This window comes from Ambystoma mexicanum, chromosome 1p (genome assembly GCF_040938575.1).
Source record: "Ambystoma mexicanum isolate Mex_15411 chromosome 1p, UKY_AmexF1_1, whole genome shotgun sequence".
Classification (NCBI taxonomy): Eukaryota; Metazoa; Chordata; class Amphibia; order Caudata; family Ambystomatidae; genus Ambystoma; species Ambystoma mexicanum.
The window spans coordinates 1,053,741,771-1,053,768,043 of NC_090921.1; the positions used below are offsets into that span (position 1 = coordinate 1,053,741,771).

At 43.1% G+C, this 26,273-nt stretch overlaps 1 protein-coding gene across 2 annotated transcripts in view; it reads right to left on the minus strand.

Moving 5' to 3' along the window:
• The window catches only part of LOC138447942 (C-signal-like), a 338,033-nt gene that overhangs the window by 75,164 nt on the left and 236,596 nt on the right, over positions 1–26,273 (minus strand). For both annotated transcript variants that reach the window (XM_069604469.1, XM_069604470.1), the window contains exon 5: positions 14,925–15,035. In XM_069604469.1, coding sequence (XP_069460570.1) covers positions 14,925–15,035 — 111 coding nt within the window. The remainder of the gene's footprint in view (positions 1–14,924; positions 15,036–26,273) is intronic.

Here is a 26,273-nt window from a genome sequence, read left to right on the forward strand (position 1 = left end):
TTAAGGTAAGCAACAAATTCATTCAAATGTTCAATGGAACCATTCCAAACCAAAAGCACATCATCAATGTAACGTTTCCACATATGAATATGTGATGTGAATAGCTGGTTAGAAAAGACAACTTGTTGTTCATAGTTATGCATAAAAATGTTGGCTAAAGCAGTGCATAACTTGCCCCCATTGCCACTCCAATAAGTTGTCTATAGTAGGTGTTATTAAAAAGAAATATATTATTGGAAAGAGCAACAGTTAGTAAGTCTTTGATCATTTCAATATGTTTGAAAAACGAAGCTGAATGGTCACGAAAAATAAAGTCAATGCTACTAATTGCTAACTGGTGGTTGATAGATGTATAAAGGGCTTTTACATCGAGTGTAACCATGACAAGATTGGGCAACATAGGTAATCGATCAAGTATCTGGAGAATGTGCATTGTGTCACGGATAAAAGTAGGTATGTTGTTGACTAAAGGTGAAATGCATTCATTAATGTACAGGGAGGTGGGCTCCAGAATACCACCCCCTCCACTCAGAATAGGTCTCCCTTCTGGTATTCTGACAAATGATTTGTGAATTTTTGGTAAGAAGTAGGCCGTTGGCATAGTTGGCCCATCTACAATTAAGAATTGTCTTTCAACATCAGTTAACAGACCAGCTGTATGCCATTTGTCAACTACTGATTTGATTGTTGCACGGAGTGAAGTCGTGGGGTTACCCGGTAAGATTTCATAACATCCAGGAGAATTAAGGTGGGCAAGACCCATTTTAATGTAGTCTGCTTATCCAGAATAACAACATTGCCTCCCTTGTCTGCCTCCTTTATGATGATCGTATCAATTGAGGCCAGATTGTGTAATGCTTTTTGCTCTTTGCTGGAAAGGTTGAATCTCGTGTTCTTATGTTTGGAAGAGTCTTGTAGTTTGTGAATATCATTGATTACAACTTGGTGAAAAGTATCAATCAAATTATCTTTAGGGAAAACAGGAGTAAACTTAGATTTGTTTGATAATTCTTTTATTTTCAAACTTTGTTGTTGGATGTTGAGGTCATGCATCAGATCCATTAAATTTGTGTTGGGATCTAGTCCACATTCATCGATAGACATTAAAACATGGGTGCTCAACATAGTTTGTAATGTGATGTAAGATGGTTGAGGTTCTTGGGGCTTACTTTTGTAATGCTTGACTTGTGTCGCAAAGAATTTTTATAATTTTAATTTGCGAACAAATTTAAATAGATCGATCTGAATTTGGACAAATTTGTTGAAACAAGTTGGAGCAAAAGAGAGCCCTCGGTTGAGGACTGTGCGTTCGTCAGAGGAGAGCGAATAGCTACTCAGGTTGTGAATTAAATCTATCTGATTTGATTCCTGAGAGTCTGTTGGTATGATGCCCGAGTGACTCTGCATTGGACGATTGGGGCGTTTGAGCCTGGTAGGTTGGCCACCCCTTGTGCCCCGAGGCTTGGGTCTGGGGTTGTAATATTGCTGGAAGGGGGTAATTGGAATCGTACCTTTTTGGTCGCTGCTAATGCGGCTTGACGATTTCCTTTCTTGTACCTTCGTATTTGTTCTAAAAAAGGCGTAGGCTGAATAATGGGGATTTGTTCTCCTTCTATGGACTCAACGTCATCAGAGGGATTAGACACAGAAGCAGCTGTAACTACTTCGGAATTAATTACAGAAATTGATTTGTCACTGTCGCTATCGACTTCAGAGCTAACAGGGGATGAGGGTAAACTGCTCGTACGGGAGCGATACACTTGATCATATTTGGGTTGGTAAGTATATACTCTATTATCACGGTAATCTCTGTCATCTCGTGAAAACTTCCGTGACTTACGTAGTTTGACTTCATCCTGATGCTTACGTAGGCAAGTGTATAGAGTTTTGTAATTCTTATCAATCGTAGTGCTAGGTGCATCAAAAAGAGCAATTTCTTCTTTCAAACTATCGATCTGAACAACAATTCTATCATGTTCTCTTTTGGCATGTTCAATGAGTAGCTTCAGCATATTATTTGAACTGGTAGTTAAGTTATTTTCCCAGTCCGTGGCAAGGTCATTATCTAAGGGGTCTTCAAAGTCAGGTAGAATTAATATGAGTAAACCTCTTGGTATTTTATTTTCATGTAAATAATGGGTGAGAGTAGTCTTCTCCCAAAATGTATTGATCCCTCTGATGCTAAGGCGTTCAAGCTTGATAAATTTCGAGCGTAAGTCCTCCACTTCAGGTGTCATCCTTTTGAAAGGATTCAATGTCGAGCCCCTCGGGGCAAATAAAGCCTTAATATCATCATCTCTGGTTAAGATGTATTCTGCTGTTGCAGCCATATTAATTATAAGAAAGGTTCTGCCGGATCAGCTGCTGTGCCACTAAGGCCTAATGGGTTAAAAGGGGAAGGTGGCAGAAAAGGGCCAGCAGGGTACAGCGCATAGATGGCAACTTAAATGACTGTGAACGGGCTGCGGCTGAGAGCAAGAGTGGGAACCTGCCAATTACCCACTGGAAATGGAAAATGAGAGAAGAATGGGTTTGCTCTCAAACTGCGCTCACACATGAAGTAACAAGCATATTGCAGATTAATTAAGTATTTTTAATCAGTGCCGTTGCAGCCTGACACGTGTTTCGAGCTTCCAGCTCTTCTACTGAGGCTACTTATACAAAATTATAAGACATATTTTTGAAAGACAAAAGCATATAACGAGCGTGGTTCAATAATAAAACAGACAGAGGCCCAGACCCAGGGCAAACAAGGCAGTTAGGGTATACCAAACAGAAGTATGGATTATGATAATAGACAAATACACCGAATGCACATTAAAATTCAACCCAATTCAGACAAGAGAGAGAACATTTTTACATAAGATGCGCATTTCGGTGGGAGAAAACATAATACATTAGGGAAACAGGGGTGGGAAAAGAAAAAGAAACACAATTATTAAGTAAAAGAAGAGATGTTCATGGTGATCAGACAGAGATACATGAGTATAATTTTACCTTAATCTTGGCTTATGTTAAATCTAGTTACTGGAGAAAAGACAAAAGTAGAATAGGTTGTACTAGTACAAGGTCTGTAATTTTACTACACAAAGGAAAAGATTGAACCCCACTTACCAGAGGTGAGGCTAAATGTTTGGGTTAATTAACCATGGGCTCCCTAAAAGGCAGAGGAGGGATGCCTATGTTAAAACGAATCTGGCTGACTAAATTAGCACATAGAAGTCATATGAAGTTAAAAATCGACATACCATTACTTTGCAGTTGCACGAAAAACGTATCTGTAAATTATTATATTGCTGTATCACGGGCGATGTTCCAGGAGTGAAATTGCGTAAAGAAAAACAAGAAAAAACAACAAAGGATCAATTAGCCAATTAAGTGAGCTATCTCTGCGATCATCCGAAGTAACAAGGAGTGATCGAAAAAGTGATGCTCGCGGATAAGGCTCGTGTGCAAATTGTCATCATTGACTCACCAGCGCGTTCACTGCTATGCGGGGAACTGGAGCCAAACGACGACCCTCTGTGTCCTAGGTTAACTGGGACCAGGGAGGGGAGCAACAGCGAAAACGCCCGTGCACGGGCAAAACACAGCAAAAAACAGTGGAAAGCCGTGCGCCATGATGGACTGGTCTAGGTAACATATAATTAAACAGGACGGCGAACAGAATACAAGGGCAAGGAAACCTGTATTCTGATACGGATGCCCGATCCCTAGAATTAAGACTAATATATTCAATTAGATATTGTATAAAGAAAGAAAAATTGGAACTGATAGGGCTTGCAAGGGCATAGCCAATTAAACGGGTAATAACTCATAAAGGGGAAGGCAAAAGCTCATGAAAAGTCTTAGAGAAACGCATGTAAACATCGGCTGATCACCACTCGCATCAGTATGAATGAACAATACCAGCTGGACATACCATGTGAAAGAACCCTGAATTGCACATGTGAAATGACTTATTGAGCAGCATACAATTACAAGAAAACAGATAGTTCATGGTCTGTGTTCAGGCCAAACTCTACAGTCCGATATTGGCAAATCAACCGGGCTTCTAATTTCCTGAGTTTCAGTATCTGGTTGCCCCCACGTTGTGGGAGGGACACCTTCATGATCCCAGCAAATTGAATCATTGCCTTGTTGTCCATTTGGTGAGCTGTTTGCCAATGCAAGGCTAAGGGATATTTGGAATCAGATTGAGCAATTGAATACAAATGTTCCCTAATGCGAATTTTCAACGGGCGTATGGTACTACCAATGTAGTAGAGGCCACAAACACTTTTAATACAGTAAATGCAAAACTTTGAATTGCAATTAATAAAAGACACAATCTTGTGTGTACCTAAATTTCCGAAGTCAATAAAGGTGGTCTCTAATGCATGTGAACACATGGAACAACCCCCGCATTTGTGAAAACCGGGACGTGGAGGTTGGTGTAACCAAGTATGTTGCTTGGGTGGGATTGACATAAATGAGGGAGAGAGTATATTCTTAAGATTGTTTGCCTTAGTGTAAATGAAACTTGGTAAATTGTCCACCCAGGGGGTAATATCGTGATCAAGTTGTAGGATGTGCCAATGTCGTTTAATTATATTGTAAAGCACTGAACTATCTGAGTTGAATCTGGTAATAAATTTGAGTTTCTGTGAGTGAACATTCTCATTCCGTACTTTCGGTGTGAGTAGATCGCATCTCTTCATGTCACGTACAACATGTTCTGCTTGGGCCACTGAACGTAAATCATACCCTCTGGCTAAAAATCTTTGGCGTATCAATGAACATTCCTGGTCAAAGTCATTCGTCAGCAAACAATTCCTACGTGCCCGAATGAATTCGCCCTTGGTTATGTTGGAAACTACAGTTTTCCTATGGCAACTAGTGGCATGCAGAACTGCATTCACAGATGTGGATTTTCTAAAAGTTTTGGTTACAAACTGATTATCTGAGATACTGATAGTAAGGTCTAAAAAATGTACGCATGTGAGGCTATGCATGTGTGTAAATTGGATGCCCCAGTTGTTGGAATTAAGGTAAGCAACAAATTCATTCAAATGTTCAATGGAACCATTCCAAACCAAAAGCACATCATCAATGTAACGTTTCCACATATGAATATGTGATGTGAATAGCTGGTTAGAAAAGACAACTTGTTGTTCATAGTTATGCATAAAAATGTTGGTTAAAGCAGGGGCATAACTTGCCCCCATCGCCACTCCAATAAGTTGTCTATAGTAGGTGTTATTAAAAAGAAATACATTATTGGAAAGAGCAACAGTTAGTAAGTCTTTGATCATTTCAATATGTTCGAAAAACGAAGCTGAATGGTCACGAAAAATAAAGTCAATGCTACTGATTGCTAACTGGTGGTTGATAGATGTATAAAGGGCTTTTACATTGAGTGTAACCAAGACAAGATTGGGCAACATATGCAATCGATCAAGTATCTGGAGAATGTACATTGTGTCACGGATAAAAGTAGGTATGTTGTTGACTAAAGGTGAAATGCATTCATTAATGTACAGGGAGGTGGGCTCCAGAATACCACCCCCTCCACTCAGAATAGGTCTCCCTTCTGGTATTCTGACAAATGATTTGTGAATTTTTGGTAAGAAGTAGGCCGTTGGTATAGTTGGCCCATCTACAATTAAGAAAAAAAAAATGTCTCTCTCTTGTCTGAATTGGGTTGAATTGTAATGTGCATTCAGTGTATTTGTCTATTATCATAATCCATACTTCTGTTTGGTATACCCTAACTGCCTTGTTTGCCCTGGGTCTGGGTCTCTGTCTGTTTTATTATTGAACCACGCTCGTTATATGCTTTTGTCTTTCAAAAATATGTCTTATAATTTTGTATAAGCAGCCTCAGTAGAAGAGCTGGAAGCTCGAAACACGTGTCAGGCTGCAACGGCACTGATTAAAAATACTTAATTAATCTGCAATATGCTTGTTACTTCATTTGTGAGCGCAGTTTGAGAGCAAACCCATTCTTCTCTCATTTTCCATTTCCAGTGGGTAATTGGCAGGTTCCCACTCTTGCTCTCAGCCGCAGCCCGTTCACAGTCATTTAAGTTGCCATCTATGCGCTGTACCCTGCTGGCCCTTTTCTGCCACCTTCCCCTTTTAACAATGTTTCACCCTATACAATTCATCTTACAGTTTATACATTTGTATAAAACCAAATTGAAAGTAAAAACAAGAAGTCACAAGGAATCATAATGCTAGTAGTGCTCATTACTGATACAGGATTTGGAGATTTATCCGTCACTAATGGAGTTCATACATAATAGTATGTTGATAGGTAGTGTGAAGGCAACATGAAGCAAGACAAAGACAACAGATTCAAAGTTCAAACAAACTAACTTTATTAACTTAAATGTCCGGATGGTAGAAGGCCTAACTTGCCCTATGATAAGCTGGGATTTCCCTGCCTAAAGAAAACTAAGGAAAGTCCGAGTTAATGAGTTCCACTGAAAGGTCTGTCTGTGTCACAACCCTATGCTTGCCCTCACAGCTAAAGCTAAACAATGTGTAGGGATGTCGGCATCAAAAGAATTAGTGTTCCAAATAAAGTTCTGATTTTCTTCCAGGTCTGGGCTTTCTTTCTAGCTCCCTTTCCCCAAGTTCAAGACAGTTCCACAATGTCTCGTGGTTCCTTTCTCAAAGAAGAGAACAAAGTTCAAAAGGGGATCTTGGGGTTGCTTTCCCCAAGAAGACAACACAGTTCCAAAAACAAGAGGCCTCGAGATTCCCTTCTGCAAGACATCAGCTTTTCCAGCTTTGCGATTTATACTTAGTTTCAGTCTCTTAATATTCAAAAACCAGTTCCAGGTCAACTTTGCACTCCTTCTGGGTTTGTGACAGCTTAAACAGCCTGCTTTCTTCTACTTCACTTCAACAATCTCTTTCATACACTTAGATTTGCTCTCTGTATGCTTTCTTGGCTTTCACAGATAGGGTATTTCCGGTCTGGATGCAGATGTTGGACCACATGGTCCACCCATTACCGGTCGTGCAACCTGTAACCCTAGGCTTTCTTGCCCACACAGGTTCTCTTGCTACTGCGCCTGTGTGCTGATTCCCATTCACTTGGCTTTCTCCTTGCCAGCCTTTTAGCTCTTCCACAATGTGTTTTCCTCTTTGCCATTTGACTTTGCCACAATGTGTTATTTCATACAGTTCACTCTGTGGTGCTCTCTTGCCTTCACCACTTTACTTTCACACTTTTCAGCAATATTCAATAGTTGTTTTTCACTGCATTTCGTTAGATCCGTTCTTTGCCTTCAATATATTGTATGTGTACTTGTTACGCTCACCTGGTATCCATGGGGACGCCACCCAGCCCTGGTTGGATGATTTGCACTCTCGAACCCTCTCCCGGTCCCTTGGTAATGCCTCTGGTTAAAGATGGGTCTGCAATATAGGAGAGCTGGATTCAATACCAGATTGTCTTTATGTTTTCCCACCTCCCTTGGCCTCAACTCCTTCCTCCCTCTTGGGCCTTCTCCTCACCTTAATATTGTAAAAGGTGGATTCTCTGTCCTGCTCCTCGTGGCAGGGGCGCGTAGATATGGGGGCGATCAGCGACCAAGTTACTTCACTGGTGCAAGCCCCCCCTGTGGGAATCCAGGCCTGCTGCGACTCCGTAGGTTTGCTGCTTTACAGTCTTTATATGCAGTTCTTATGTTCCGTTTAGTTCGAATAATAATGTCTTGCTTCTTTCCTTTTAGGTATGGAAAGGTATTTTGGTGTTGTCATGCAGTTTGAAGATGAGCATGGGCCAGTAGGCGAAAGTGCGGTGTGCGCGATGCTGTCCGGTGAGTAATGAGCGATGCGCGGTGCTGTTTCGCCTTTATATTGCTAACCTGTGTCTTTTCTCTCCTTGCAGGTTGCGATGTTCCTCGCCGAGCGCCGTAATGTTCCAGCAATGATACTGACCAGGAGATGACTACCCAGGTAAGAATTGTGTGACTTTCTTCATTCGGGAGGAAACGTGAGTAAACACTTACTAATGCTGTCTTTCTTTCTCCTCTTTCCAGGTTATGTTATTCCAGGATGCATGCAGTGCCGGATGATGGAGTTCCTACCTTCAGGTGAGTGGAAGTGAAGTCAGCGATGTATTGAAGACAGGATACTGTTCCAGGTAAGTTTCGTAGTGTTCTTTCTCTCTCTGCAGGTCCTTGGTTTCAGGTAAACTGGCATCAAAGAACTGGACACGGTGAGCGTTACGCTGCCCACAGCAGAATAACGCAAAGCATGCTCTGATGTTTGGGTGTGGTTTAAATAGTCTCGGGTAAAGTAGTCCAGGTAAAATAGTCCCAGGCCTGCCACACCCAAAGTAGTCCAGGTAAAGTAGTCCCAGGCCTGCCACACCCAAAAGACTAGACCGCATACCTCAGTTCCTTGTAACTGAGCTATGTGTGTACCTCCATATTGGCTGAACCCCCCCAAGTTAAATAGTCCCAAGTAAATAGTCCCATTCTAATGTTGGTCTTCATGATGGTTATGAGCCTGGCGCCAAAGGCGCCAGGACTGACTCCAAGAGAGTCTTGGATGAGGTTTTAAGGCCTTTGACCTTGCCCTAACTGGAAGGCTGACTTGCCAGTGAGGGCCAGGGGCAAGGGTCATGACAGTACTTCACACAAACTTGCCTTCTATTCATGGGCTTATCGAAAGCTTTCATAGGCTTGTCAAAAGCTTTCTTTTAGTCTGATATTCAATAGTTATTCATTCTTATTCTCTTGCTCACAGTTCATCTATTTATATGGTTTCACCATAACCTTTGACTTTGGGTTCACAATATCGTGCATTTCTCAGTTTGTTCATTCAGCTATTACTTTTACCAGGTAACAGCCCCCAGGAGCACCCCGGTTCAAGTGTTTCCTCCTATTCACTCACCGGTCCCTGGCGGCTCTTCCGGGCGGCTACTTTCCTCGACTTCTGCTTCCCATACACTCTTCTGTTGTGTCGCGAGCTCCGCTCGAAGACAGGTCTTCTTTCTGTGGTTTGCCGGCAGCTCAGCTCAGTTCCTGTGGATGCTGCCAGTAGCTTGCTGCCAGTAGCTTAAAGCAATCTGATTTCTTCTGTGCCTTTCAGCTGTAGCTGCGGGCACCCAACCAGGGAGGCTCCCACCACTGTGCCCCTCTCATGGCCCGCCTGGGCTTTGGCAGCACAGTCTCTCCTGGGAACTTGCTGGCGTTCTGGTTTCCCGACAGGACCCTTGTCAGCAGCCTCCGTTTCCACAGGGTTTATCTCCCTTCAGGCCTGCAGTGCTCGACCTGGTTCCTCTCCTCAGGTTTCTTACACTAGTTAGTAAATAATAGATAACTACCCATACAGTGCAAAGACTAAAGCTCTATGGAAAAGACTCTCCCAACATAGCATACATTTCCCTAAGAATAAAGTGCGCAAGTGCTATGATTACTGATTTTTGGGGGGGAGGGGCTGCTAATAGAAGACACCACAAGGTTTCAGATAGATTTATTTGATACTAACTGATATACCCAGCATTGCCCGGGTTATTATTATGTGAGAACAACACAGATTCCTGAACAGCATGATGGGTGACATGATCGCAATGGTTCCGACAACGTGAACATGATTTACGGCTTCGTTGGCAGGCACCATCTTGCAAAAATCCTCTGGAAAAGTGATTTCACCTGATCCATCAAAATGTTTTGTTTCCCTTCCCGTTGAACATGGTTCACGGCATTGTAATGCTTGTTTAGAAACAAGATTTTTTGTTTCCTTGCCCAGTGAACATGGTTTATGGCTTCGTCGGCAGGCCCCAAACCCAGAAGACATTTTGACTTATGCTGAAATCCAGGGAAAGGTGTGGGGTGTCCAAATGTCATGTAGCTAGCAATGTCCGGAGGGTCCTAATAGATAACTATGAAATATTTGGTGCAGATTGGTAAAATGGTGTGGAATTGTATAAGGAACAACGCTTCGCCTGCCACAAATCCACATACACATTTTGACTTGTGCTGAAATCCAGGGAACGGGGTGGGGTGTCCAAATGTCATGTAGCCAGTAATGTCCGCAGGGTCCTAACAGGTAACTATGCATAATGTGGTGCAGATTGATGGAACGGTGTGGAATTATATAAGGAATAATGCTTTGCCACAAATCCCACCACAAACACATTTTGACTTTTATATATTTAGATAAAGCGGTGAAACCACTGATACCTAGCTTTCATGGTCACAGGGCACTCTAGAATGAGATGTTTCCATATTTCTTTTTTCCCTTTACAGAGTCGACAGACTCTGTCACAGGGTGTAATCCCTCTACGAGTCCCCATTACATCCAATGTACTTGGGATATTCAACCTGATTCTGAAATAAAGTGTTCTTATTTACGATCTGGAAACACATTCAAGATAATTGGGCAATCTTTCATTCTATGAATGGTCAGGCTGTAGTGTTCATATACTTAGTATGTTCGAATATTTTCATTCTGGTTGCACCAATCCCATATTTTCACTTTCAGTTTCACCATACTTGGATTGCAAAGTAACTCATCACCGTTTGATCCTATGTTTTCCAGCACTGTCTGGCATTCCATGTATAATCTACCCATAATGCATACAGTTTCTAAATCTTCATATAGCAAATTTTCCTGCGGATTAAGTATTTTGAATAATATCATTCGTTTTTTATATAGCACTGTAGAATCCAAGGAATGGATTCCTAATTTTATTCTGACTAATGCGATCAGTAAACTTAAGGGTAGTCGAAGACATTTCTTCCATCAGAATCCATCTATATTATCTAACAAGAATTTCTCTGGAAGGTTTTGGATATCTAGGCCATATAACCAAGTTGGTCTCATTTTTCTCTTATAATACCATATCTGGGGACATAGAGTAAATGCTCAAAATTGAGTGTAAATCCTACGCATCTGGGTTACTAATTGAGCAAATTTACTTCACTCTCTGGCCATTATTAGCTTAGGTTTTGAGCAAGAAGCTCAAATAAACTATGTGTTCTAACTTTTTCAAAGTGGTGTTCTTTAAATGCCATTTGAACTTTCAAGGACTCATGTCCTTCTTGTAGATCAGTACAAATGACTGGATGGCATTCACTTTTTAAACCATTATCGTCGATAAACAATCCAGTTGAAAGATCTGAAATAGACATCATACAATGGAAGCCAGGGTGTAGAGGCCAGTTCTCAACTCTTCCAAATATATCTCTAAGAGTAATGTTGGAGCTAGCAGGCAAAAATATAGCAGGGGGAAATCCACTCTGTACTACTGGTCCAAATACCAGTCCAATTCTAAGAATGTATTAGGTACGGTATAGCGAGCGTCTTTGGGATGGAAGGAGAAGATGTCTGAAGGCTTAGGAAAAAAGATATATGGCAACCTCCAATGCCAGGAATGTGACTGATGTTATGGAATATTCATTCTCAAAATTGGGGAGGAAGAATCTTTTAAAATAATCACCATAAAAAGGCACTAGGAATCAGAGTTTCTATATGTAAGAAGTTTAAAGAAATATGTCCATTAAATGTTGCTATATAATTGTAGATGAAAAAAGAGTATTTGAGGATATGGTACTCTATATAGAACGGCCTGTATTCGGCCATGGATTTTCACATCTGTGAGTGTCCAGACACAGAGTTTAGTGCCAGGTCGACTCAAGTAAAAGACATTTGGAAATATCACTTGCAGTATTTTCTGTTTTAAGTCTTTTAAAAATGGATTTGCTAGCCTGTTTGGGGAAGGCAAATACACATTGAACTGTAGTGATTCACACTGCTACTGCCTCATGAAGTAGAACGCTGACCTTTCTCTCCATTATGTGGAAAGGAGATGAAAAGCTGAGCTTCAAAGATGCCCACATCACCACTCCCTTTAAGGGTGTCATGCAGATTATTTTCCCATGTCATATCCATTCACTTGAAAGACAAATGTTTTTAAGGTAGCTAGCGGTGTAAAAAATATTACCTCCACCATTTGAGTGGAGGTGAACATTTGTGGTATTTGAAAGTTGACAAGTTGACTTAAAAAACAGGCAGAATTTGTTTTTAACATTACCACAAGAAGGGGGGGCACCACCCATTAATGATGCGCCAAATCTAGACCAAAGACTATCTGAGCACTTTTTTTACCTGCAGCGTGCAGCTGCAGAATCGCTCCTAGGTCGGCCCATATTGTTAGGCAAACTGGCTATCTCTATTCATGGAGTACCCCAGCTGCCATATAATTTGGGTGATTGCAAGCTGAAAAATGCCTAGGGGAAGCTCTTGCACCCGACCAGGGTTTATGTGTGCCTAGGTCAGTGAGTTCCTGCTTACCTCAGGAGCTAGGACTTAAGAAGAGGTGGTTGTTTAACACTTTCCCCTTATTCCTGATTCTTGCCTTCGGGGTGCCACGGGCGGGCCACACATAGGAGCTGCAGAGGGCATGTGGGAGGCTGAAGATGCAGCAATATTTGTGTGTGTGCATGTGTGTATGTGTGCCTTCATAGAATCTATGTATGTATGCCTGCAGGCACTATGAACATGTGGCATGTTGAGAGTGTAGTGCATATGCGCAGCATGCAGATGGGGAGACGGTTAGTGAATGTGAGTGAATTCGTGAGACTAAATGCTGTAAATGTGTTTGTGTGAGAAGGAGGCGAGTTAATGCTAGTGAGAATGAATGTGTGAATACAGTGGGGATTGGGGCGGTAAATGGAAGTAAGAATGAATCCATGGGAAAAAATGCAAATGAATGTGACAGGTGTAAATTAACACACATGGATGATGAGAAAGGAGAGATCGGAGGATCCAGTGTGGTGCCATAGGGTAGTGGGAAAAGTTATATTGCTGAAGCCAGTATGGACAAGTTTTCTTACTTTGGGCATGGCATTTTTACAACCATTATAGGCACAGGTAGCATTTTTACTGGCAATGTGGGAAAAGCTAGCATGATGTGTTTTCTTGTGTGTGCGCACACATGGTTACATTTGGGCAGCCAGCATGGAAATGTTTTTTCACAGTGGCATAGCATTTGGGCAAAGCAAACATGATGGGTGTTCTTACGTTGGCCCAAAATCAACATGATGAGTATTCTTATGTGGGCATACTAGCCTACATTTCTGGACAGCATGGACATGTTTTCTTACAGTGGCATGACATGTTTTACTATGTTCTTGCATAGGGATACTGGCCTACAATGGTGCAGCCACTATGGACATGTTTTCTTTCAGTGGCGTAATATTTCTGTACCGCTATAATTTTCAAAAACACGCATGAATGTGTTCTTATGTGAGTATACTGGAATACATTGGCACAGCCAGAATGAACATATTTCAGCACAACCACCATAACATGTTTTTTACACTGGCAGAATACTGACATATATTGTGGGCAAAGGCATCATGAAAATGCATTGGAAGGTGCTCCTGCGCACTCTTGGTAATCTAACATTGACTGGATTTTCTTTCATGTGTTATCCTACAAATCCGACTGTAAACTGTTATGATTATTATCCATTTTCTTCACAGAAATTGTGCTGTAAACTGCACCATCTTAACTAATTACTTTAAAAGTGTTCAGTGGGAGAACGTCGTTCTGCCCAAAACCCACTTTTGTTGTCTGGGGATCCCTGGTTGCATTCAGTGTCTCGTGCACATTTATGTGACATTTTTAAGCCCCTTCAAATAAAAACTCCACCAACTGCCAATGACCACTGGACTCATAATTTGGAGGAATTGAAGGAAATCTACTAAAAAGAGAAACATTAAAGGCTTTGTATATTTAGTATACATGCAATAGATTTAGCATAACATGTTCTCTGTGATTTTGTTGAATATGAAAGATTAAGAATTGGAAAGAAACCACTGTAGTCTTTCCATGGCAGCCATTGTATTGTAGTTCCTGTGGCATGAAATTAATGAATGTAGTTGTCAATTTTATAAGGAGATGAATGGAGAGAAAATGTCTAACTGTGCATATACATGCTAGAAATATTCTAATAGCATGTAAAAGAAATGTCTGACAAGTGCATGCGTATTCATCATCCGGGGTGGGAGAAATATCCACCTGTGAAGCGAAAAGTGCGAAATTCGCACTGGAATCTGCTTCCAGCTGTTCCACGAAATCAGCATTACTGTCCTGCCATCACTGAAATCTTGCCAGGGTGTGGGCAGTTTTGCATGGAGCGTAGTGTTTCGTTTCCATGTTGGTCTCGTTTAGCAAGATGAGAAACTATGGATGGGCCTTTTTTTGATTTGTGCTTGGTTTGCCCCGCGACACGAGAAACTGTGTGCAGGTCTTTTTAGATCCGCACTAGTTTCGTTCAGCAAAACGAGAAACTTTGCGCAGTTCTTTGCGGACCACATTAGTTTTGTGCAGCAACACAAGAAACTGTGGTCGGGTTTTTCGATTTGTGCTAGGTATGCGCAGTGAAACGAGAAACTTTGCTTAGGTCTTTGTTCAATCCATGCTAGTTTCATGCTGCAACATGTTTTTTTCTATTTGGGCTAGTTTCGCACAGCGGCACGGGAAACATCATGACGCACTTTTCGATTCATGCTAAGTTCTTTCAGCGGCACAACAAACTTTGCGCTGCACTTTCCAATTCGTGCTAAAATTTCACGCAACTCTTTCTGGTACACGGGCATGGCAAGATGGCGGATGAGGGTGAAGAGAATTGAAATCTGACAGATTTCACATTTGCGGCTGGTAGAACAGAATCTAACAATTTCGCCCAGCCATATTCATAATGTAATAGATTTTTCCTTTTCTCTTTTCTTTTATGTTAATTTTATTGTGCAATAAGCATTTTTCCAAACAATAAATATTGCAAAATATCTATTTTATCAGTTACACGGCATGAGGAGGTGGCCAGCTAGTTTTTTTGTTGGGAACTAGAACCTGGATGTCAAAGTGGGGAGTTTTAGGATGATTCACATTTGTGTGAAAGGAATACTCACCTCCATGCCTCCCATATCAGTCTTCACCCAGCCAGGGTTGATGGACACACACAGAATCCCCTCCTTCTTGTAGGCCTCAGCCTGGCACCGGGTGAGCATATTCAGGGCAGCCTGAAGGGGGCACACAAATATTATCATTTTTAATATATCTAAAATGTGATTTTTGCACATTTCATTGAAGAACATCAAAGGTACAGCTGAGAACTGAATAAAGCAACAATATAAAAAAACATCACGTGACCATTGTCACGCAGTGTGTTAGAGGGGGAAAGCCGGGCTTAAACTAGGCAAATACACCTGGCCCAAGAGTGAAATATCACAAGGTCATGCCTTGTAAAGATGAATGCAGGTGGGACATGTGTCTAACTGATATCAGGGCCACTGAGTAGCACTTCTTTAGTTATCCATACTTGTGGAATTAACCCATCAGACAGTACACTGCCTCAGCAGACAGTGCATGTGCACCAAAATGCCTTCTGGCCTCATGCAGTTCAGGTCACTGATGTTGTCAGTGCAATCAAATGTGAGTTGGCCCAGGCAAGGAGCACAGCGTGGTTTTCTTAAGACTCCAAAACTGAGAAAGTGTCTAGAATATGTCAGTGGCAGGTGCTTGATCCCAAATGTGGTAGTGCAGGGATGCAGGGATGAAGGACACTGTGCGCTGAGAAGGTGAAGTTCTGTGCTGATCAAACTCTGATGTGAGCATATGCCCATTAAATTCTGTGGGGTTGTGCCTCTCTGCCCATCCAAAGTGGCCCACAGACTTTGAAAAGATGAATAAATGGTGTTGCTAGGATACCACTAATTTGGAAGTGGTTGGTGGCATACTTATCTGAGTCCTGGGGGGAGCCAGGTGGGACTGATGTGGTGGGAGGAGTCTTTGGTGAGTCCCAGTGTTTTGAAAATGTTGCTGTAGTCCTTGGTGGGGCCCATGTGAATAGACAGTTGAGTTCTTAAATTATTGGTTGAGTCTTCGTTGAGGCACAGGGGAATTGACACTGCTGGTAGTGTCCTTGTTAGGGTGCATGTGGATGACAGGGTATTCCATAGGACATGGATTGAGTAACAAGATTTATGTGTGGTTGTTGTTGAAGTTATGTTGGGCCGACATAGTGAAGGTAGTCGGTGGGGCGGCACTGCTTGTAGTGTTACTGCCCAGGTATGTTGGAGTGACTCGTGTGCAAAGGTTGGAGGCTTTGGAGGAGCCCAAGTGTTTTGACTGTATTAGCACAGACCTTGCTATAGCCCGTGTGGGCTGATGTGGTTCATGGAATCCTTGGTGTGGTCCGTTTGAACTCAATATTTTTGTGTATACTAAGATTTGTGAGTATCCAGGGTAACTAAATGTGACGAATCAAGTTCCGTGATACCAGTGGTCTAGGGGTGAATATCGGTTTCTACACTATCAATAATTCCCACACCTCTATTACACCATAAGGGAATAACAAGCACATTATAAACCTTTTTTTCCAATTTTGGTAACGTGAATGGAACAGCAGGCTTATCTCTGAAAGGCCGTGGATCGTTGGTTAGTTGCAACACAGCAAAAATAAAAGTATTACCGAATGGTAAAAGGGACTGTCACGTCAAAGTTGTATCAAAAATATCAAATTTATTTATATCACAACACACAGTCTGACAAGACTACGAAATACAACCCAACCTGTAAGGGAATGCAGAGGACAAACAGTTTTAAAGAAGGAAAAGGATGCACTCTGGATACTGAGAGGGGTGTAGTCGGTATGGTTAATAACCACAACAGTCTGAGAGTTCTTGGCTTCAGCACAAAAGGAACAATGCGTCTTAATACGTCTCTAGGGGCCTTCTGCGAAGGACTTGGGTGGGGGCAGAAAGACAATGTACCTTGTGTTGTAGGTGTTCTTGGGGCTAGAAAGGGTTGGGTTGGGTTCAGGGCACTTTGCTGGCTTCTGTGACAGGGCTCGAGACGGGAGTCCGCTGTGGGTATCAGTCGACGAGGCGGTTCGGCAAGCAAAGCTCGACGAATGGGTGCAGGCTGGCCTGCATGGAGGCTCGTGGTCAGGAACTGTTGTATCAATGCTGATCTGTGGTTCTGAAGCTCTGGTCGAGACATCTTGGATGTCTTTAAGTGATGGTGGCTTGACAATGGTTAGTGTTGGCGTCGGCTTGCGAATCGAAGAACTCGACTGGTTCGAAAATGTCCTTTAAGGCTGATGTTGGTAGATGCTCATCAAGGCACTTCTCCCAGCTTCTTCAATAGGCTTGTGTCATCCTTTAAGGCATACGCCCCACACCTGTGGAGTGTGTTGCAGGCAGCTGCCTTGTCCTTGGGTGTAGGTACAGAGCCCGTCTGGCACTTCCTATCCAGGAAGCTTGCTGCACAGCCTAGGAGGGCACGCTGTGTGCTGGCTGGGTACCAATTCTGGAGTCCCTGGAGGGTTGTCTGACTTATGTATCTCCCTCTGTTCCCTGGTAGATGTTTAGGGAGGGATCTTGCTTCCCTCTTTGGCTATGCTGGCCTTCCTTCACTGATGGAAGATGTAAGGCAGACTTTGCCTTCACACAGGGTCCAAGGATGAGTTCTTCTTTCTTACTTCTGGTGAAGTCGTCAGACAAGTGGGGCACAGTGATTGGTGTAGGCTAAGCCTACCTTAATGTACCAATCCTGGGGTCCCTGCCAACAAGCTTATGTGAGCTTATACCCAGAGTAATTTGCAACAGGAAAGGTAAAGGGGTGGAAACAGGAACAAAGCGTGCCCCAGAACTAAAATGGTGGAGCCATTCTCTCAACCGAAAGCTCTGGCCACACTCCCTTGTGATACGAAGTCCCACCCAACTTCTTGTCTGTTATTCATCAAAGAGTCTCCCTGGTTAATGGTCTTCTCTGTGGTTCCTGATTAAAGCGACAGGTCTCTCTTGAAGCTGCAGCGAGACTAGATTCTCTCTGGCTCTTGCAAACACATTTTCGTATTATCCCTTATGAATGGAGTCCCCATAGCAGGGTGGCCTACTGTAAACAACCTAGACATGACCGCACACTGCCATCGATACTGAGAGGCAGGAGCTGGATTCGGGTTGACACAGTTGCATATGAAAATGTTGTTGGGTTTCCTGTCTTCTTTGTTATCCTCTGTAGCCAGGCTCTGTGTGGGCCTGTTTTAAATACCCCATGTTGATATGATAATCACTGCCACCAGCTGCAGGGCCTAACAAAAGAGCAGGCTGGATGCATCATGCTTTTGCCAGTTATCAAGCTGACCATGGCAGGGGGAATGTTGGTCCGACCCCTTCCTAGAGATGTCATTGTGCACACCTTGGCTGTCAAATTCCAACTAAAAATGACAGAGGCGGACGGTGCCTGTAGGCGATGTCCAGCCTGGAGTACACAGGTCTATGCTTTTTTGTGGTGTGAGCATTGGAAAATGTGTGTGGATTAACACACATTTTCCAGAGGTTAGTCTAAAATCATTCCATTTAATTCAAATTTCCAGGCGAGCGCACACCCACTGTCTGGATGGTTGAATTCCTCACACTAAAGATGTTCCATTTTATGGAAACTCAGATTGTGTATTGACTTGCTAGGTTGACATATGTTAACATCTCTGACATGGTAGAAAAAGTGAAAATCCAAGTACTAGCACAGGGTCCTGCAACCTGTGGTTCTCCAGATATTATGGAGTACACATCTCATGATCCTGCATCATTGACTATAATGACTTGTGCTGGTTGAAGTTGTAGACCAGGCCCTCTTGAGAGCCAAATTGTAGAACCCTGTATTAGCAGGACAGCGTGTTTGGAGCCATGATAGCCATCATCCTGCTTATAAACAGTATGCTCCAGTCCACCATGGTCGTCTTATTGTTCAATACCATGTGGAGCGTTCTAAGTGCCGAATGGCATTACCACAATAAATGATCTCAGGCCCAAATAACTGGACAGAATCAAAGAATATGGCAAAACACTACTTTATTATCAATTCAATAAAGTAGGGACACCTGGTGAACAAACAGATTGCAGCTCCCACACTCCCAATGCATTTCTGTTACACAAACGTTTTTATACTTTGAAATACGTCAACAATGACGTCATCCTTCGTGAATAACAGTAAATACCTACTGGGTGGAGGGATTGGTTAAGGGAAATGTATACATGTAGTTTGTGTAACTGTTAGTATCATTATTGGATGCCTCTCATCAGTTAGGTACCCCTTGAACCACCTCTAACTGTGTAAAATACAGATAATAAAGTAATACCAGCAGCGGATAGGCCCATGCAACAATGTATGGTCCACCAATACATAGGCACTCTCTTACCAACCTTGAACATTCGGCACGTTAGCAGCACTTAAGCAACTGCCTTTCTTAGCTAATTAGCCTACTAACTCCCATCAGTTAGGCACTAAGCCAAGGCATCTTCTTCATAGTTGACCTTGCTGACTCTTCTCTTCCTCAGAACTTTAAAGGGAGGGAAGGTACATCGCTATCTTCGTCTGCATGTGTTGGTAGTTCCGTCTTTTAATATGATCTGGTAGCATCTGGTAGCGCAGTTTATACGTATTTCAGGCGGCACAGCAAATTAAAGTCTAGTTGGTGCATTTCCATATTAAAAGACGGAACTACCAACACATTGATTAAACTGAGACAGTCCATGAGTGTTACGTCGCAGAGACAGTACTACAATGACTGTCACATAACAGACACTTAAGGTATGGTGAATGAACACACCCTGTGTATCAAGCATCCGTTAAGGAGCCAGATGATGTCATCTTATTAAGACCCACCTAATACGTCCCGAAGAAATCTGAGTCACATACAGATTGCAGTACGAGCCAATGGGAAAGTATGAATTACCTTTGTGAAAATACTTGCTATTCTGTCCTGAAGACAGCCATCAAAATCAAAACCAACGGCACACTGAGAGTGAACCGTATGAGTTAGTAGGGCCGAAACATATGTCAACTTTATCCTAGGAATTTCGTATTACCTTTTTCCTATCTCTCAATTTACACCAAGAACTAAATACGTTCAATGTATAACCCTATACCCTATATCGACATGGTAGAATAATATAGAGTGGTTGCAAAAGTTGTATGAAATGGATAAACTAACAACTGCTTCTATAGACTTCCGTTGCATGCATAAACACAGTTGGGATCAAGGTCATTGATCCCCGAATTGGTAAAAAAACGTAATTGTGTCAACAGTATTTTATACGTCTTTTCCCGTTTTTACGAATTAAGTTTGGTTCATTTGTATTTGTCCCTATTCATTATGAAAGGCATGGTGCTAGTACACCATTTAGATTGTAAGTGGATAGCACAGATTTGGTTGTTGTAGCTTTTATGTGTACAGGACTTCTTTTGAGCCCTTTTTTAAGTTTTGCATAAAATGCATCAAAATAAATGAATTTGTTATTTCAAAGTAAAATAGTTGTGGTATGACTAATCTTCAATTCAACCAGATTAGCTTGGATTTAACCTTGTGTTCCTTAGGGACTAAAGGAAAGGGCAGTTGACCTATCACCATTGTTTTTCATCATGATTTGTTACAGCCAGTTCAAATCCAGTTTACAAAAAACCACAGTGGTAAGGGCAAAGATGCAAGAGAAACAAGGCTGTGGCGAAGGACAGAGAGGATACACAGAAGTTCTAACTATCCCTACCTCCTATGCACACCTCCAACTAGGTAGCGATAGTTAGAACTTCTGTGTATCCTCCCTGTCCTTCGCCACAGCCTTGTTTCTCTTGCATCTTTGCCCTTACCACTGTGTTTTTTTGTAAACTGGATTTGAACTGGCTGTAACAAATCATGAGACGGATGTGTTTTGCCCGATTTATTGCATTAAAAAGCATGTGGGCAGGGCCTGCTCTGCATGTAACCAGGATTCGGTAATGGCAAGGAAGTCAACGTTTTCTGCTTTTATTAAGTCAGCTACCTCTGTGGCGTGAGCTACCAAGGACCTTGAGTGTAATAAGGTCCCTTTAAGGGTTGGGATATCAATTTCTGTCAGTGGGACAGGTAATGTTTTGTTGTTAATTTCCTTAGTCAGTGTCGGTTTAAACTGCTTGTGTTTTCTATGGGTGGGATTGTCAATCTTAGGCATGGTGGCTAGATCAGTAGGATTTTTCGTTGAGATAGCTTGTTTGTTATAGAGTCCTTTTCACCTGATGCTAATATTGGTTGTTGAGCTGGCAGGTGGTTCAAATAATCCTTAATAATCCTTCAAATACCCTTTGTTCTTGGACTAATTTGTATTCCAATGCCTGTCAGCATGGCAGCCTTGGTTTCCCTTCTCAAGGCTTCTTGCTTAGTATCATACGCTGCTGACGTCCATTTTCTTAACATGGCTGCTTTACCCGCGTTCTATTTCCTACTTTAGCAAGCTTCTATATGTCTCATCTCCCTTGTGTTTCTGCTTATATACATTTATTACATCTCTTGTCACTTATCTTTTTAGTATATTTAGTTTTCTTCATATTCACATATATGTTTACGTCATTCTTCTTTAGATATTCATACATCGAGTTCAGTGCGTCCACATATCTTATCCCTTTAGTGTCATCACTTTACAACTACAAGACTTTACTTATAGTTTTTTTATGTCCAGTGGTGTCTGCAGGTTCATGTCTACCACATCAGTTCGAGGTTACATTTGATATGGTTGTCTGAGCGCATAACGTCTCTCATAACTTCAATGTGGTATTGGGATGATACCAGGTGTCAAGCACAATGCTTTCTTGTTGTTCTTCCAGTATGACGGAGTGAGTGGGGGAGGCTATACATGACATGTACATCTGCCTCTCTACATTATTGTTGTACACAGAGACACACAGAATTTAACATTTTCGAGTTGAGATTTTCCCTCAAGTCCCAAAAACGTTATGTAACTCTCTTCTAAAACAATTGATGATCGATTTATTGTACAGTGCACCACAAGGGTAGTTAACATTTTTGGTTTTTGTGCATTTTAGTGGCACTGGTGCCACCAAATTGCCAAAGCCATTGCTACAGTAACAGAGATAGAAGGGGAGTAGGGAAGCAGAATGATTGATTATCATGGCAACCGACAATGCTTGGAGAATGGAAACACTAGTATACTGTTGGTCACTTTTCTGTGTTCTGCAGCCAAATGAACCAATAGGGGTTTCTTAAACGTGATGTGGTCCAATCAGAAGTTAGATTACATGTCAAAACTCCATGGATGTTGCCTGGCGCCAGGCCCACTGTTTTCACAAGCCACCTCTCTCCCGTGCCAAACGTAACCTCTCTATGGACCTTTCATGTATACAAACATGTTTAGATAGTGCCACAGTAATAAATCCCTCAGGTGACCCAAAGTAGCACAGAGGATCCGAAGGAGGGATCTGCAGTACTACAGTGTAATACTGATGTGGCATGGTGGCATTCAGGCACTTGGACATTTCTTTACCCTGCGACTCCATCTGTGTTCTGTGTGCGTCTGTTTTGTGGCTAACTTCGACTTGAGTTTGATTTTTGAGTGACCACCACGTTGGGTGGGCCGGGGTAGCTGCCCCACTCTGGATAAGGGCTCCCCTGGACAGGCCCTCTGCCTCAGGATTTGTGCGCATTGCGCAGCAGCAAGTGCAGAGAATGACACTGGGGAGGCAGGGTCGGTGGTCTGACTTGCGAGCAGGAAGCCTCACACCCGTTTTATTTGAGCTGGTACATGGCACAAAATGTGACACACACGTGACTCAGGATGTACGTTTTTTTTTTCTATTGAGCCTTTGCGCTTAAATTTTGCAGTGTCCCCACAGTTTTCTAATTAATGCAATTAATTGTGAGGTACACATTTGTTAGTGTCTAAACATAGGTTTAAACTTACAGTACCTTCGAGAAGTCATGGGAAGCAAATACCTTCTCCGTGATTGGCACTATGTGCGCAAATGATGTGGACTACACTAATTCCACTTCCAAATATCGTGTCCACTGATCAATGAACACCAGAAAATGTGTGTCCTTTCCTATGGACCCGAAATCCACATGCACCGTCTCCCAGGGGCAATAACTTCTTGGCAAGGACTCTATTGCGGTTCCCATTGCAGAGGGGCCGCTGCTTGGCACCACATACAGCACTTCACAAATTCGTCAACACAACTTTCTAGGCTTGGGAACCACACATTAAGTCTCAGGCGCGCCTTGATTTTGGTGGCACCCTGGTGCCCCTGATGTGCTAGTTCAATTACCTTTGAGATCTTGGCTGATGGAACCGCCATTTTCTGCCTTCTCATTAGTAGTCCCTACTCAGTGAAAGATACCTTGGTCCTTGATAGTTTGATCCTGGATCCTCCACAGCTGTTCGACCATCACACAGGCCTCCTGGGTCCATTTATTCAGTCCCATAAGGACCCCCTTCCGATCACCCTTGTGCAATGCTTCAGAGGAGGCGGACACACTTATCCTCGCCTGATGCTTCGCCCAACTCCTGTACTGAAATGGAGTTTGGAGTACTGACTCAACCAATAACTGTACAAACTCCTCTGCTGACTGTCATTCCCCCGGATACCTTGAAAGATAGTCTTCAGCATTATTTGACCCAGGGGTATATACTAGGCACACTCCATATTTCAACAGGGGATGCATTCAATGCTCAATTCGGGCAGGTGGTCTTGATGACGATCCAGCCATGATAGGAATAAGGGGCTTGTGGTCGGTGACCACAGTTACCGGTCTCCCCAAAATGTGTAACCTGAAATGCCAGCACCCCCACAGCACCGCCAGAGCCTCTCTCTCTCTATCTGAGAGTACCATTGTTCTGTCTCAGACAGGGATCTGCTTGCAAATGCCACCGGTCTTACATTGCCTCCTGAATCATGTTGCATCAACACTGCACCCAAGCCAAAAAGGCTTGCATCCACCACAATCTCTGACGCCAGGCTCGGATCAAAAAATGCCACGGTACCATTGCTTGTGAGCGCATCCTTAATCTCATTAAATGCTGCCTGTTCCAGTGGAGTCCATTGCCACACGGTGTCCTTCTTAGTCAGGTTCCTCAGTGGCTCTGCCAATGTGGCCAAGTCTTAAGGAATCGCCCACAGCAGGTCACCATTCCCAGGAAGCTACAGACTTCCGACACTGTCTCGGGAGGTTTTGCCTCTTTGATGTCCTTCACCTTTCTTGTTTCTGGCGACATACCTCCTACCCCCTTTCCTGGAACACAAACCCTCAAAAAATCACTTCTCCTCTGGAAGAACTCGCATTTGTCCTTGTGTAGCATGAGGCCCAGTGACTTGATTCTCTCCAGGGTCTTGTTTAGCCTCTTCATGTGTTCCATCTCTGATTTTGCAAATAGAATGTCGTCAGTGAAATTCAAAACTCTGTCCAGGTCAGCCAAAAACATCTAATGATGTTCTGAAATACCTCAGCCACCGACGAGACCCCAAAGCTGAGTCGCTTGTATCGGTAGAGGCCCCTGTGAGATGTGAATGTTGTAATGTACCTTGACTCAGGGTGCAGGAACACTTAATGATACCCCACCCTCAGATCCAATTTAGAGAAGAACTTGGCACCCTGTAGTTCCACTACGATGTCATCAATGGTGTGTGTCAGGTGTTGTTTTCTCTTAATGACCTTGTTTGGTAGATGCATGGCCACTCAAAATGCGAACTGAGTCTGGCTGCGTGGGCTTCCTTGCCACCACAATAGGACAAAACCATGAGGTTGGTCCTTCAACCTTCTCAATAATGTCCAGCTGAACCAGGTGATCTAACTATTTGTCGACCTGTTCCCTCAGATGAAACAGGATCCTTCTATGTTTCAGGGCTACTGGAGGAATCGAGTCATCAATGTGAAGCTTTACAGGTTCACCCACCAGCTTTCCAATGAACACATCCGCAAACTTCTCCAGAACAGCCTGAATATCCTCAACATACACCCCAAATGAAAAACTCTCAATCTTCAGTGCTTCCACCCCAGCACAGCTCAGCAACATGTGTTCGCTGATGCCTGTGATGGAAAATCTTGCTTTAATAGTGTTAATTCCACAGCCAACCTTTGAGATGAATGCCCCTTTTAATGGAATCAGTCTGTCCCCACCAAACGTGAAAATACAAACCCTTAAGCAGCTCAGTTCTGGAGGGCCAGGCAGCAGCTCATAGTGTTTCAATGCCATCACATTAACAAAGGCGCCAGTGTCGAGCAGAACAGGCTCCTGAGACCCATTGACACTGACCATGCATCTTGGTTGCCTCCTCTTATTGGCCGTCAGATTGCATACACTGGAGAGGAAGAAGACATCTTCCTCCTCCTCATCCTTCTCAACTTCTTGGTCCCTTTGATCCTCCTCTTGATCCATCTGGACCACATTCCGATGACTTTGTACAAATGAACCAATTCTGACAGGGCCTCTGGGCATCAACACAGGGATTGGAGCACGGCACACACGCGCAGCATCATTAGGAACACCACACTTCCACGCGTACGTCTCTTCGCTGGACACTCGGCCGCGCGTGGAAGGTCATACCCACAATGCAGGCGCAGTTCTGCCATGTCCAGTCCTTTTTCCTTGCGAGGATCCACACTCCTCCCTGCCATCCTGGCCCCTTGTTGTCACCCTATCGCATACACTTTGTCAATCATTAGAGTATGTATGGCTGCATCCATCCTGGATGCCCTAGTGTCTGCCAACTCATGGGAGCGGGGAGCGAGAATGCATGCCGGGGTCAAACCAAGCTCCCTCAGCACCTGGTGTTGCATTTTGCCTGACACACAGCCTTGAATCAACTGTTGCGGACCATGCTCTCTTCATCACCCCAAGCACACTTGGATGCCAGCTGCCACAGCCTGCCATGGAAAATATCAAGAGCTTCATCGTCCTTCTGTTTAGCTGTGCACATCACAAAATTTCATAGTGCAAATTGACTAACGGCATGAAACTTGCTCTTAACACGTGTTTCGCAGCCATGTCAGAGTCATCAACTAGCCTCAATGTTTTAAATATTTTGTGCACAACAGGGCCTGCAGCGTAGACCAAAGTCGACACTGTTGCCTCATCATTCACCTCACCCACGGCTTTGATGTACATCTCCGGGTGCTTTATCCATAGATTCCAACTTTGGTCTAGACTAGATGGTGCACCAGCATCGGAGCCAAAGAACAAAGCTGTCTGGGCCTCTTCACACCTGCCGGGACTGCTACTGATGCAGGCACATTTCCCTGGCCTCCATCCATGATTCTGCCATCATTAGCAGACCAACTTCCTGTTGAGCACACGAGCACCCTCCAAAAATCGAGGGCTGCAACTCAACAGCACGTGCCCCTTTTAGCGCAGGCACACTGCAGAGGATCCACAGCCAGAAAAGAAAAATCCCTCCACCACATTTCACCCTTCACCCCAGGCAGATAACTGTTC